This window comes from Poeciliopsis prolifica, unplaced genomic scaffold, assembly GCF_027474105.1.
Source record: "Poeciliopsis prolifica strain line A6 unplaced genomic scaffold, Auburn_PproV2 SCAFFOLD015, whole genome shotgun sequence".
NCBI classification, from domain to species: domain Eukaryota; kingdom Metazoa; phylum Chordata; class Actinopteri; order Cyprinodontiformes; family Poeciliidae; genus Poeciliopsis; species Poeciliopsis prolifica.
In genome coordinates, this window is record NW_026562390.1 from 9,820,195 (window position 1) to 9,835,727 (window position 15,533).

The 15,533-nt window shown below is 37.4% G+C and overlaps 1 protein-coding gene across 10 annotated transcripts in view; it reads left to right on the forward strand.

The window, feature by feature from the left end:
• Positions 1–15,533, forward strand: part of dnm1a (dynamin 1a) — a 47,888-nt gene that overhangs the window by 13,789 nt on the left and 18,566 nt on the right. For 7 of the 10 annotated variants that reach the window (XM_055040092.1, XM_055040087.1, XM_055040089.1 and 4 more), the window contains exons 9-15: positions 313–380; positions 2,359–2,497; positions 7,197–7,283; positions 9,011–9,081; positions 9,174–9,225; positions 11,243–11,254; positions 13,664–13,777. In XM_055040092.1, the coding sequence (XP_054896067.1) occupies positions 313–380; positions 2,359–2,497; positions 7,197–7,283; positions 9,011–9,081; positions 9,174–9,225; positions 11,243–11,254; positions 13,664–13,777 (543 nt within the window). Of the gene's footprint in view, positions 1–312; positions 381–2,358; positions 2,498–3,710; positions 3,850–7,196; positions 7,284–9,010; positions 9,082–9,173; positions 9,226–11,242; positions 11,255–13,347; positions 13,378–13,663; positions 13,778–15,533 lie in introns of all 10 variants that reach the window. The other 3 variants (XM_055040088.1, XM_055040086.1, XM_055040094.1) reach the window with 2 other exon arrangements.

A 15,533-nucleotide genomic window follows, 5' to 3' on the forward strand; every position in this document is an offset into this window, starting at 1 on the left:
AGTGGGTTTCCCACTGAGGACAGAGCAGGTTGCTTCCTAACCAGAGGGTGGACTGAAAATCCAGGAAGCCTCGGGTGATTCATCATCATGTTTTATGTGTTTATTGAGAGTGTTTCCGAAGAAAACGTTTAGCTTCAGGAATGCAGGTAATAAATGTGGCGTTGCACTAAATAAAGAAGAAATATTTGGTCAAAAATATTAAAAACAGATGCTTGAAGGTTAATAGATGGACTCCCGTGATGCCTGCCCTCTGTTTGCCAGAATCTACTGTGTGTGCGCATATGTTTAATTTCCTCTCCTCCTGTTTTTCAGATGGAGTTTGATGAGAAAGAACTCCGCAAGGAAATCAGCTACGCAATCAAGAACATTCATGGAATCAGGCACGTCCGCCTTTCAACTTGTTCCTCGGTCCTTCCTCACTTAACCTCCCTCAATCTCTTTCTGTCAATTACTCCTGCCTGTTCTAAATGCTGCTGCACTTTGAGCCAAGACCTCTTATAACAAATTGCTCTGCCTCCAGCTGATATCAAAATACACTCAAATATGGGAATTTGGAAATCCGATAGTGATTTACGTTTGGACGTTTCATGTGCTCACAGATTCATGCTGGTGTCTGCCTGGTTGGTAAAACCCAGATGGATTTGATCAGTATATGTTATGTGCATAATATATCATCACATAAAGATAACTATGGAGCCAACCAGCTGCCACATTCATTAAAAAAACTAAATTTAGTCAGTGTCAGTTAGTTAAATACAAAAAAATACAAAGAAAAGGCTTTGAAATGTTTTTCATCAGGCGTGTTTCTCAGATTTTCTCACTGAAAGCCAAATTACTGAATGAGATCAGTGAATGGGACATCAATTCTCAGCCCCATCAACAAAATGAAAAACTACTCAACAGCAAAAAGATGACAATATCCAACATCCGACTTCTGCCCAGGAACTTTCTGTAAAATTATGTTTATCTAAATGTATTGTAATGTTGACTTTTTATTCGAGATAAACATCAAGCTAATCTCATGTTGTGTAGCTTTGGTTCAATTTTTGCTTCTACTTCTGTGCGTCAGACTATTAATATTAATTAAATTAATTCAAACATCTACTTTTATTTTTTCTCACTCCTTGACATACTGATTTTCTGAACAGTAGCAAATGTTAGCTAATGTTACTTTGATTTAAGTTCAGACTAAGAAAATTTAGTGTGTTGATGAATGAAACATAAATATACAGAGTAATAGAAACCATTAGAGATGTAGTGAGATTTGAACACGTCTATAAAAAAACAAAAAAGCTCATTTCAGTTTATCTTAAAGAACTGTGCATCACAATATCGTATTATGTATTCTGACTGGAGCATCAGTGAATTATTTATGTGAAAGGCAGAGGTGATGTCACACTGGCTGTGAAACAAGAGACACAGTGAAACAAGATTTTGTCAATATTCTCTCACAAAAACAAGGATTATGACACTAACATTTGCAACCTGTTCCGTGTGATTTAAAACTCAAATGATGAAAAGGAGTAACTATGCTGTGATCTTGATATCCTTCCTTTTATCTGTTAAAGCTTCACCCCATGTTTCAGACGTGGCAGTCTGAAGAATCAGCAAACATGCCTCTATATTAATATCCACAGATATCTTATTTGGAGCATTCATATTTATATCTTTAAACTGTAAAAAGTGTTGCTGCTGCCAGAGTCTGTTAGCATTTAGCTGTGGGTTGTTCACTGGCCAGAAAAAATATTGTATGTTTGAGTTTCTAACCAGCTGGTTTTAGAAACTCAAGGCTTTTTTTTTTCTTATAAAAAAAAAACTCATAAGAATAAAAATAGTTGGCATTGTTCAACAGTCTATTTGATCTTGTTTGCCATAACCAGTCATGATCTGGTTTATTAAATATTGTCAATGTGCTGCCAAATGGTTGCAAGAATTTAACTGGATTATATTTAAATTATATTTTCTCACCATTTCTGTTCTGTCTTATATTTTTTAATGTTGTACAAAGACCAAAAAGGAAGTGTGAAAGTTTCCACGTATTGTATTATTTCAATGCTAATATTGTAATAAATTACTAAATCTCTAGAAATATCCATTTATTGAGATTGCACCAATCAATCAATAAGCCAGTTCTAGTATAGGAAGTAAAAAATATTTTTTTTCTTTTGCTTAATTTCTCTTCTTCTCTTCTAAAGTTGTGTGTGATTGTCTTGGTGACAGAAATGGAGAGTAAATCTTGAAAATTAACATTATTTTCTCCACCCGACCCTCCTTGTGTCTTCCTTTCTCTCTTATTTTCAACACCTTCCTGTCGTTTTCTTTGGCCCTCCTGTGGCTTGTTCTCTCCGTGTTGGACAGAACTGGCCTCTTCACCCCGGACATGGCCTTTGAGACCATTGTGAAAAGGCAGATTGGGAAGATTAAAGAGCCTTGCACCAAATGTGTGGACATGGTCATTTCTGAGCTAGTCAATACAGTTAGGCAGTGTACCAAGAAGGTAAAAAAGCGGTTAGCACATGTTTCAGTCTTGCTTTCAACCCTCATCCCTCAGTCGTTCACTCCCTGTGGCTGTAACCACCTAGCTACCTCCAGCCCTTGTCGTTTGTTGGACAGCAAGGGGGAGGAGGGCGCTTGGAGTGGCAGGGTGGGCCGTAGTTTACCGCCTGCCTGTTGTATTGCTTCAGACGGGTTTGGCTGGACAGGCTGCCTATGGTTGATGGTTGTGCTGTGAAAAGAAATCCAGTGTGGAAGCTGAAAGTCATCAGAATATGTTTGTTGACAATGCAAAGCTACGTAATCTCAAGATGTTTTCTTTTTTGCTAATTTTCAGTTTTACTAATTGGCCTTGCTTGCATTTTAACACATTTTGAAGGATGTAAGTTGTCCCACAACCATCTTGGATGATGTCAGCTTCCAAGCTTTCACGTGTGTGGGACTGCAGTCGTGCACCTGCAGCCATGAAAAGTTATGGCCGAGCGGCTCCTTGGCGTGCCTCAGGGAAGCATGTTTCAGAGCTGGGCCAAGAGCAATGAGCAAAAGTCTTTATCCAAATGGATCCACCGTGACCAAATGATTTCAACAGGCCTGCAACCACTTGGAGAACTTTGGAAATATATGTTAGGATTTGGCTCCAGCTGAAAGTCGAAGGACACGGAGGATGGGAGGAGAAAGGGTCAGTGCTTTGGGTGGGAGGGTGTTTGGGTGGGGGGACGTCTTGGCTGAACGTCCAGGTGCACATCTGCAATCTTGCTGTGTGTTGCTTTGAGTTTTGGCTGGCGGAGTTGTTCAAGCTGGGGGATCTCTCTATTTCTAACTATTTCTGTGGTCTTTCTCTTTCTGTTTCCTCTTTTCTCGTAGAGAGAGACTCCAGCACTGTCCTGTTTTAGAATGGCTTCAGGGAAAACCAAATGTCTCACTCGCAGTTTCTTCCTTCTGTGCTGTTTGTCCTCCCAACCCCCCCAACCTCTTTCTTGCCTTTTCCCATCTCCGATCTCTTTTGTCTTCTCTATCTTCATTTTATTGTTTCTCTTTTTTTTACTTTCTCCCCTTTCATTTTTATTTTTCTATCATTCAACCTTTGATTTCCTCACTCTTTAATTATCTCCTGCCCCAACCCTTTATTTGGTGCCTTCACTCGTTCTTTTCTCTTGGTCTCTTTTGGTTTTCGTCCCCTTTTCTGCCTTTCTCGTGCCGCCTGTTTATCCCAACAGGACGGGGTTATTCACCCCTGACCTGGCCTTTGAGGCCATAGTGAAAAAGCAGATCCAAAAGCTGAAGGAGCCCACACTGAAGTGTATAGATATGGTAGTGAGCGAACTCACCTCCACCATTCAGAAGTGTAGTCACAAGGTAAAATGGCAAAGTCAATAGAAGACATTTTGAGTATCTCTGTTAAGCTAACAGGTATGGGTAGACTGATGGCTGGAGATGTTTTAGCTAATGTTGCTTTGATTTAAAGTACATCCTTAGAGGCTTTATATTTAATTAAGTGTAAAGTATAAATTGCCAAATCAAACATTTCCACAAAACAATTAGAATGTAAAAATTTAAATTGCATCAATGCATAGTTGAAAGACAATTATCAATGGTTTGTAATTTGCATGTTCATAATTCCTTGAGAAACTGTAATTTTGACTTGCATCAAACGTTTCTCATTTACTAAATTCAGAATAATAAAGTATCACATTTGGTGATAAATGACAAAATAGCAAAGTGTTTTAAAAACATGAACTTTACTTAAAAACCATTATTATCACCCATATACTGACGCCAGTGTGAGTCCATAAGAAGATGAAAATCAAAAAGTTTTCTTTTTACTTAATCAATACCTAATTATAGAATCTTTAGGATGGGGTGTTTATAACTCAATGGATAACACAGAAGTAATGAGAGTTCACTATGTACAGGGTTTATGTATTTAAATCAGATCATTTACATAAATTAGCTTGGAAACAGTAATGAAAAGAGGAAATAATAAAGATTTTATTGACATTTAAGGGGAAGTGGATTCAAGATTTTCCCAGCAAATATCAGTCTATCCTTACACATTTTAATTGGGATTTTAAGTATATTTTTGTTGTCCTTTGTCTCCAACTCTCTAAGTCATTGACTCTATTTTTTCCGGTTATTAAATGCATGTAATAGATAATTATAATTTTTATTTTATCTCTTTCTTAATGTCTAGAAACCCTAATTTATTTTGGTTATAATTATTTAACCTTGTTTCCAAAAAAGCTAAAACACTAACCTAAATGTAATTAAATATAAAAGTTCAGATCTGGCAGCTGTATTAGGCTAAAGTTTGAAATAAAAACATAGACATTCATTGCATTCAGAAATTAGGCTGCTCCAACACAATAATTAGATAGTATTTAGATAGTTTATGACATAAACTTTATAGATGAAAATAAAGTTTTATAGATGAAAATATGGCAGAAAATGTGATCTCTCTCAAAATAGTCAAGTAGGTCGATGGAGGCACTGCTGAAGCTCAGCAGAGATGGAGGAAGAGAGAGTGCCGATTTAATTTGAGAGGAACTTCATCAGTGCAAACAGAGCGTCTGCATAGTGTGGCATAACATTATTAATTGTTATTATTGGGTTATTGCTGCAGCATTTAAGTAGTACTTGCATTAATCCCATAGCAGAGGAGGAGAATAGGTGTGGCTTACATTGCATCTCTAAGTTGTAATGTTTGTACAGCAGAATTTTAAGTCCAAAAATCAATGGCAGCCTGATTCAGCTGGAGATCAGATTGTTTACACAAATGTGTCAAATGCATTTAAAGATGATGCTGTGACATGATTGAGTTAAGTTTGTGTATCTGCATTCACTGTTGAAACAGTTGGATAGAGACTGGCTATAAAAGTGGAGTGATGCAGAAAATCCTTTTAGTTTTCCAATTATCTCTTAGGTCAAATGATTTTTGTTCAGATTATGAAGTTATTTTTCAATGACTAGCTCAGCTTTGCAGATCTCCCGTATTTTGGAGAAGACAAAGTTTAGCTTTTCCTTGTTACCTTGGCAGAGTTTTGGAATAAATATAAGTAATATATTTTACCTTACAACTTTTTTGGAAACAGGTTTGTGTTTTTCTCTCTTTGTAAGTTTGGTTAAATACACTGAACCTTTTTTTTTTTTGGATCAATCACTGACTAACTGGCACGCTCTATTTATTTCTCTTTTCTTTATTCTCCATTTCATCCTCTTTATCCTCCACACCTGTAAAACCTGCTGCTTCCTATAAGCGTGACCTCTTTGGGATTTCTCTGCTCTGTCAGATGTTTATCTTGATTTTCTTTTCTGGGACATGGAATACGTATTGATTCTATATTTAAATACACAATGTTTAGAGAAATCCACAAAGGGACCAGTTTAAGATCTTCCTCCCTGTCTCGTCCCTTCTGTCCCTGGACTCCTTGCATCGCATGCCAATCTTACAGTATGCCTATATTTTGTACAAAAAAAAAGCCCAATTTATGTCTGTGATGTGTTTCTGATGCAGTTTTTTAAGACAGAAAACACATTTGGTTTTTAAAATCCTGTATCTGACTTCAAGCTGCAATGCGTCATGTTTCCCTTTAATTTGTGTGAGTCAGAATCTTCTGCTGACTTTGCATTTTTAAAGGTTTTAAACGTTTCTCCTTATGTTGTGATTGTGAAATCTTCAAAATCCATAAAATCCTTCACATCAGATACATTTTCTTTCATGACGGAACAATGAACATTTTTAACTCACAGCTGCCCTTTGAATAAATTACATCTCGTATCCATAAGCCTCCAATTTGGACAAGGGAAATCTCCCTCAAATAAAAATGGAGTGATTAGAAATTCAGAAAACCTCAAATATTCATGCAGAGCAAGTTCCAATAATCTTAAAAGTAATTTTATCAATGCCAGCCCTAACTTCTTACAGGCAGCTGTAACCTGTAGACAGAGGAAATCCGTGACAAACCGGCCTTAAAGAAATGGTCACTCATCATCTGTTTCAAACTCTTACAAGGTCATAGTTCAACCTTTAATGTCACCATAGTCTGAACATTTCAGACCCATTTTTCCCCCAGCTTGTGGTCTCATCATCTGCGATGTAATTGGACACAGGAAGCAGTAATTCATCCTGTGGACCACAGAGTGGTCCACCGACACGCCCCTTTGTCCATCAAAGCATCAGACAGGCATTAAGAGACGCATTGTAACTTGAACAGAAACAGTGATCCTTCTTTTCTTTTCTTTTGCACCATGATCACTTTGATTCTTTTTGGTTTTGATTCTTCTTTCCTCACACTTCGGCAAATGTGTTCATGTCATTGGAGGCCCACCAGCGTCTGTGTTTGTGGGTTTGCAATGAGCTCATGGAAAAAGACCTGCGGTGTGCTGGGAAGAGGAAGCTTTTCTGCCAGGAACATTGTTTATTCTGTCTTTTGTGTGGTAATATCACAGATTCTGCTCTTATTCGTTTTCCCCATATTGGCGGCAAGATAGATATTCAGGAGCTGAAATTCAATCTAACAAATTTCCACAGAGCATGTCGGGATAAGAGCAGAGTGTGTGGCAAACCCAGAACCCTCAGAACATACTAGATCTTTAAGGTGTCGTTTCAGTGAAGCTGAATGTGTAATTATGTGTTTCAGTATGTATGTTGTCGTCTGACTGTGTCTGTTTATTTGCTGCCTACCTGTTGGTTTCTTTGCTCACAGCTGGCCCAGTATCCCATGCTGAGAGAAGAGATGGAGAGAATCGTCACTCAGCACATCAGAGACAGAGAAAACCGCACCAAGGATCAGGTAAGGCTCAAAAAACAAACCAAACACAATGCTTTACTGCTTATTTACACGTGTGATAAGAATAATTATTGACATATTCACCTTTTTAATACACTTATATCAAGCTTTATGTGATATTTGATGAGACAAAAGATAATCATGGTCTTCTCTGCCCCTATGCGAGGGCTGAAGCACTGATCCAGTCAGGCATAGGTTAACGTAGCGAACAAAAAGGGGGAGTTTTATTCAATTTAGAAACAAACCTGGCTGGACTACAAAAAAACAACAAGTTTATGAGCCCATAAAAGAGGACAAGGTAACCAAACTCTACTCAGAGAACTGGCAGCCAAACAACACCAACTCGAACAAACTGACCTTCCAAATCGAGACAGAGAGAAACTTAAATGTCAACTGATCAAAAGGGGTGAGCACGTAAAAACCCAACCTGAAACTAACGTAAGCCAATCTCATTTCCCTCCATGACTTTTTGTTTGAGTTTATCTGCAGGTCTCCATATTGGCTTGCTCCACTCCTTTTCCACCTCTTAGTTCGTCAGCCAAGGGACTGGATCAGCTGCCACTAAGGAAACTCACAAAGCAAAAACAAGAGTTTCATCAAGTTTTACACTTGCAACAGTGTAAAGTAAAACTTGCCCACTTACTTTCAAATAAAGGGTTATGTGATTATGGAAATAAATAATTTCTAAACCAAAACCAATTCTTTGTTACACTGTGAATTAATTAAAGAAAGCAAAATATAAGCATAGTAGAGTGAATGATCCTCTGCTTTATCAGTGTGATGTTTAATAAGCATTACTATATTTTGTGTGGCTGAAACTGCAGCCATCAGACCCTATTTTTCAAGTTTAAACATTTTCTTTAAAAGTTAAAGAAAGCTTAGTAAATTTGAATTAGACTTAATCTAAATTGTGCCTGTACAGGCAGATAGCAAATCAAGAGAATGTTTGAGTTTTGTCTTCACAACTGGAAATACTCCAGAGCTGCAACTGGGAATAAAGCAGAGAATGCAAAGTTTTACTCAAAACATATTCCTTGTTAACAGTGAAATTTAATTGTGATTTATTTATTTTTTTTTACTTAAGATATCTAGTTTCCACTTGAAAATCACACTAATTTTGTTAGTTTTTGCCTTTGTCCGCTATGAGTTTTCAATTAAGTTTTAGGTCAGCTTATTCATGTAGCACACATTCACAAGAAGTTATCAGCAAATTACATAAAGCCATTTACTTTTTAGCAATCCCCCCATGCTGAAAAAGCATGTAGCAACAGGAATAAAAACCTCCTGACATCACTGTACATTTATGCAGAAATGTACTTCATCATGATGATGATTTTTATCAAGGAAAAACATCATTGTTATAAGAATTAAATATACAACTGATATGTTTGCAAACCCACAAAACTGGAAACATGTTGATTTGATTTTCAAGTATATCAAGTAAATCTATCTTTATTCTTCTCTGATAGAGACGTGATCGTGATAGATAGTAGTAGCAATGCTTTCCATTTTCATCACAAATGTAACAAAAATATTGTGAAAAGGCCTTTATTCACTGTTGTCTGTTTGTTAACGTGGAACTTATTTAATTTAACGCTAACTGCATTTTAAATAATACATCAAAATGTCGTCAGAAATTCATGTTTCTTATGGTAAACCTGGAAAAAGTCTTCACTAGATACCAGAGTAAACATCATTTGTGACAGTTTCCTGTCCGTCTCTCTATGCAGGTGCTGTTACTGATTGATATCGAATTGTCCTACATGAATACAAACCACGAAGACTTCATTGGATTTGCGAAGTGAGGTTTTTTTTTATTATTATTATTTGCTAAGACATCTTGCATCATGGGATTGTTTACTGGACTTATTCTTGCTTCTTTTTGTTTTGCAGCGCTCAGCAGAGGATCAACCAAATGAACAAGAAAAAGACGGCTGGAAATCAGGTGCCACGATCAGAAATGCCCAATTTCATATCCCCCAATCGATATTCACTGGTCGAACATATGGGTTTCCAAGTGAAAGTTAGACGTTTGAGCTTCATGATAACATAGGACTGAATTCAATGAAATGTGTTTGATCTGTTAGACGGGAACCAGAGTACTAAGTTCAATTTCCCTTCAGGCTTCCTTCTGTCAGCGCTCAGCTCAATGTCTCTTCTCATGTTAAATGTTGCACAGCTAAACAGTATTTTGTTACCACAGGCAACCTTCTGATTCCTCAGTAAAGCAGCAGTCGTCTGTATTACATATTGGATGATAATGTGCAACAGTTGTAGGAGCGTCAAACTCTCTTGGCTCTTTGGTGAAAGTCAAAGCTGTCAGCACATCAGAACTTTGATGGGAAATATCAGACGCATAATCGTTTCGGGCTGCACAGTGGAGCAGTTGTCAGCAGGTTGTGGGTTCAAACCCCGGTCAGGGCACCTTGTATTTTTAAGCGCCTTCCTAAAATTACATTTTTACATCTGTCCTTTGATTTAATTTGCTTGTGGATTTTACCTTTGTTTCACTTAAAAGTTTTAAATCATCAAACACATTTTTTTTTTAGATCAAACACATTTTAAACCTGGGTGCACACTAAAGGTTGTTTTCAAGTGACTGGTTTATTTTTTTTAAATTGAAGAATAAAACCTCTCCCAAAATATTCTGTCCCAATGTGAAAAGTTGCAACCTCCCAGTTAAATTCAGAATTAGCTGTGAGTAATCTCTGTTGGAAAACCGAGTTTAGTCACGCTAACCACACCCAGGTCACTGCCAGATTACTGCCAGACTTTTACAATCAAGAAACCATTCAAACAAAACCTGCGCGGCCAGATGAAGGTCACATAAAGATCTCAAAAAGAAAAAAAAAAAAGACTAAAGTAATTCAAAAACAGCAAAGAGGACATTCCTAAAGTGAGATATATTAATAACAGAAAGATAAAATATGGCACAGTGGGAAATTTTCCCAGAAATGGGGCACCAGAATGACTTCAAGACTGCATTGCTGATTCATCCAGAAGGTCACAAAAGAAACAAGAACAACATCTTACTTAAATTAAGGTCACTGTTTAAGATTCAACAATAAATAGAGCTCTATGACGTAAACCAGTGCTAACCAAGAAAGAACATCAAGCCCCTCTCCATTTGCCAAAAAACATCTTGATGAACCCAAAAGACCTACGTGAAAATATTCTGTGGTCAGCGAGAAAAAAAAAAAAAGGGACGTTTTTGAAAGGTGAACATCTATTTACAGCCTTCCAGAAAAAGAAATTCACAAAAACAGTCCAACTTGGTGGTGGGATTTTGATGGTCCTGGGTCGGCTTTGCTGCTTCAAGACCTGGACGACTTGCAGTAATATTCATGAACCATGAATTCTGCTCTCTATGAGAAAATCCTGAAGTAAAATATCCGACCAGCGGTTTATGAATCTGAAGCTCAAAAACATTTGGTTTAGTGTTTGAAACGCACCAACAGCTAATCCTGGTTCAAACACCAGGGCAGTATGAATGTTTTGGGGTAGTCTAGTCAAAGTCTGAACTCAAAGTCAATTGAGATGCGATGGCATGATATTAAAAGACCCTTGATGTTCAGAAACGCGAGGAATCAGAGATGAATTACAACAATTCTGAAAATAAAAGTGGGTTAAAATTCCCAATAATGATATTAATGGCACGTTCCTCATTATCAGAAACACTTGATTGGAGTTTTTTTCCACAGCGTTTTATAAGGTTTTTGTTGTCTAACATTTTCACATTGGGCCACATTGGTTTGTTTATGTTTATCCCCTTTTCTAAATATATTTTATTCATCTTTGTCCAAATAATAAAATTGTTTATTTACTTAAAACTTGGACAAGAACAAAGCAAAAACGTAAAATACTTTTTCCACAGCGCTTTAAGATTCTCCTAATTGTATTTTTTTTCTCTTTTTGCTCTTTGTTTCCCCCCCTTTGTTGTCCTCTCTGGGGTTTTACTGCAGGATGAAATCATGGTGAGTTTTGAGTTTGCACTTTTTTACTATGCATGTCTGTCTGCAAGTAGCCTTCATTATGTTTGAGCTTGAGGTAAATCATATCATGTCTGTATATGTCCAAGCTTTTTCTCTTTAAAAAGCACAGATGACAGCAAGCCCCGGATGTTGTGTGGGATATATTAGTTTTTTTTTTTTGTAATTTAAATGCTTGTAGGTGGCAGATGCTTAGCCGCTTCCCTCTCCACCCCCTTTTTTTTTGTCTTTTGTCAAACACACCTGTACAGTTAGGATACTAAACAGCAAATGTGTCATCCATGATATTTTTCAAATATCTGCTAACGAAAAACTAATATTGTTTTTGCATCTTTAATATTGATGTGGTGTTACGTGTCAAAAAACAAAAGTCAAATTTTGGAGGGGCTTCCCTCAGATTCTCACCAGCTGGAGCTTTAACTGGAGAAAAAGAAAGCTGAAAATAAAATAAAATAAAAACAGTAAACATCCCGAAAGAGCATTTCTGTATCCTGTTTCCATCCACACAGAGTTACAAAAGAACAGACAAGTTACAAGGCCTTCAGTGTGAGACACATATGGCGCCCCTGTTGTTTTCAGTTGTCATAACACGCACCATGATTGGGGTCAGAGGTCAGGGGCACACTGTAAACAAAGTGGTGAACTTCACTTCCTGTTTAGAGCTGGGTGTTCTTTGCTGTTTAAGACCCCACAGCTTCTGCTACGTTTGCACCTTCTCACCGGGGAAAGAAAAGCACAACACGGTAGTGAGTTTGTAAAGGGAGAAAATGCTCAAAAGTTTAATTTTAGTTTGATTAGTGTGTATTGTGCACACTAAAGAATTACATTAATTGCAGTGAAAAACCCCAATTTTCTGATACAATACACTGCAACTTCCAAAATGATCAGCTGTCTTGAAACGTCTAATGCCAAAAAAGTAAATGTAGCTTTTTGTGCAAATATATAATTTCACATATATAATGTTGTTTAACAATGGGCTTTAATTTTTTAACCTCCCTTATTCTTCAGGAAATAAACTGGAAGTCATTTAGGGTGTCAATAAACATAATAATGCATATTCTTTTCAGAATAAAGCTTGAACCACATATTCAAGAGTTTCACATCCTGCAGGTGAAAATGTGAAACATTAGATCGTTGTGATGAGAGGAAATGTTGAGGGGCAGCGTCAGTTCTGGCAGGAATGGCATGGAGGAACCACAAGCCATTTTTTTTTACATCCCCTAATTAATAAAATGTTGGAAATCAGTTACATTATCGGGCAGCACAAAGTGCAATGGAATCCCACAGAAAGTATGTAAGAATGTCTGCTACCCATTTTCAGCCGCAACCACAACCAACTCGCTATTGACTGCACCAGCATAGAAACTGAGAAGTATCCATAGCACTAAATTGACAGAAAAATATGAAAAATTCAGATCTTTTGCTAAAGAAATTGTATTGACATCTTAAAGAGTCCTGTGTAGGTTTTGTCTTGGCACATATTGTATGTTGGGGTATTAAATTAAACCAGCCCACTGCAATGCATTTAATTGTAGCTGTGAAGAATAGTTATAGAAGACACATTTTTATTCCCGATAGATATTATTTCCCGCCATGTAATAAGGACTTCAATGAAGTTCCAGTTTGCAGCAATTCATTTGAAATAAGTCAAACTGGAGACGTTGCAAGTGTACAAAATGTTTGTCATGAAATGCATAGAAGGTTTAAGAGGAATTTGGAATACTGCCATTTCTTATATTTCAAAGAGAGCTCGGTCACTGTAATATTACGGTAAAGTATTTAGAAAGAGTTTTCTACATATTAAATACGTAACCTAATGCCTGAAACCTTCTTGCTTTAAAAAGCTACCTTATCAATCTGTATGGCAAATGCCGTATGCTGAGCAGCAGTAAAGCCTTTGCACCGTAGTGCATGACTAATCAAACAATATTTTCCAGCCATTTAGCATCTTTCCTTCCTCTTCCCCACCTTGCTTGCTGTCCCCCCGCTGCAGTACTGGCAGCTACAACCACTCTATGTATTTGGCTTTCTCGAAATCCCCCCCCATGTTGTAACATTCTCTCCACATTCTCACTCAGCCGGAGAGAGGAGTAAGCGATCGGTACAAGGTAAATAATTAATGCAAATTAAGAAAATAAAACATGTATGTTGTCTGTAATGAGGAGAGAATGAGGACCAGAGAGTGAGGTAGAAAAGGAGGCGTCTAAAAAAAAAGAAAAAATCAATGTAGGTGAAAGTTTGTGTGAAAGATGTTTTCTATCTTCCTTAGAAGCTCTTTCAGAAATTACATTTCTGAAATGATTTGTCAATGAAAAGGTCTATGATTTTAAAAAACATTCTTCTGAATTTCCAATCATTTCTGTGTTCATGTGTGAATTTGTCTATATTTTTTAGGTGATCAGGAAGGGCTGGCTGACCATCAACAACATCGGCATCATGAAGGGAGGAGCCAAAGAGTACTGGTTCGTCCTCACCGCAGAGTCCCTGTCCTGGTACAAAGATGATGAGGCGAGTTCTTTCAAACAATACCTACAAAAACACATAGACACAATGAGGAGCTCGCTGCTGCTAAGACTCTGGGTTTGCTCACTTGAGATGCCAGTGAAAAATTTATGTCGCTATATAAGGCACAGTGCCCCCCCACACCTATTTTTTTTCCACTTTTAGCAATAGGATTAAATTTTGCTTTCTCATTTTTAGGTTATTATTACACTGGGAAAATCACATACAGGCCCAGATCTTTCTTTATGTTGTATAATTATTAAAAACTAAATTTCTTTACTCCTGTGTAACACAGTGAGGGTAAAAAATTAGGACGCCATTTGACAGCTTGTGTATAAAATATTTGGCCATTTAGAAGTTCAATATCACTTTGTCCAATACAAAAATAAAAAATAAATAATGTTAAAACAATAGAACTGGAAAAAAATCATGTACATAAAACTTAATTAAAAATGCAGTTTTCCATGAGGAATTAATAAAACACCGCGCAATTATTCCCTTAATGGGGGTCATTCAAAACCACTTCTGTGTGTGTTTTAACTTAAACTGATGCAAACTGACAAATGCACAACGCTGACATTTTCAACTTTCCAATAAAAAATGCTTTTCATCCATCAGGTTTGATGACCGTCTTTAAAAAAGATTTGATATACTTTGCTAGAGAGCCAGCTGGTGATAGGGGTGTCCAGTGATGCACTGCAGAAGTTCATTACTCTGACCACAGTCTCGCCGTCTCCAGCCCTTAGCCACAGCCACTCCACTCACTGATATCAGAGCTGTGTGTGTGGGTGTGCATGGGTGTTTGTGAAGACCCCTGCTTCTAGAGGCCAGACCCCCCAACATGTCAGACACTGAAGCTGCCACACACATGTGCATACCAGAACCCCATGCACCTTTTACACACACACGCACGCTCACGCGCACAAGCAGTCACTGTCAAGCTGCTTCTAATAAACATTTCAAAGAGGGGGCACTGGACTGCAGCAGAGGACAGGGCTGCAGCCAGGAGTGGCTCTTGTTAGCTAGACGAGCAGCAGGAGAAACCAGGACTGCATGGAAGGAGGGAAAGTGTTTCTGAAAAGGAGTTTGCACCGACAGAGCTGGTGCTTTAAAATCTTTGCTTTTGTTTACTCGACGTTTCCTGATTTTGTTTTACAACCAGAAACTTCCAAGTGTTTGATATTGATTTTATTTTAGAGACAGAAACACAGCAGTACATTGTCACAAGATGGTTGGAAAAAAAATTTATGTGACATCAGTTTGTATTCAGACTCCCTAAGCCAATACTACGCAGAATCATATTTTATTGCAGTGACAGCTGCATGTCTTTTAGGGATTGTCTGTACAAGAATTGCACAACCAGAGAACATTTTTGCTCATTCATCTTTGCATTATAGCTCAGCTTCACACTAAGATGAAGTTGAGCTATGAAGATCTCTGAGTATCAATTTTAAAGTCTTGCTCAGATTTAGATCTAGACTTTGACTGAACCATTCTAACACATATATCTGCTTTGATCTGACTTCAGCGGTTTTTCTCATTCCCATTCTTCCACTGGAGCAAGTAAGAAGAGGCAACACTGAGCACAAATGCATGCCACACTTTGCAGATATTTACTTGTAAAAATAAAAGTACATTTAAGTGTGTTTTTGTAATATGAAAAAATTGAAAAATGTTTCGGCGTGAATGCTTTTTTCATCGCTCCTTTTGTTTCGTCTACTTTCTCCATCCTCCTCGCTTCTTCTTCTTTCACTGTATATTT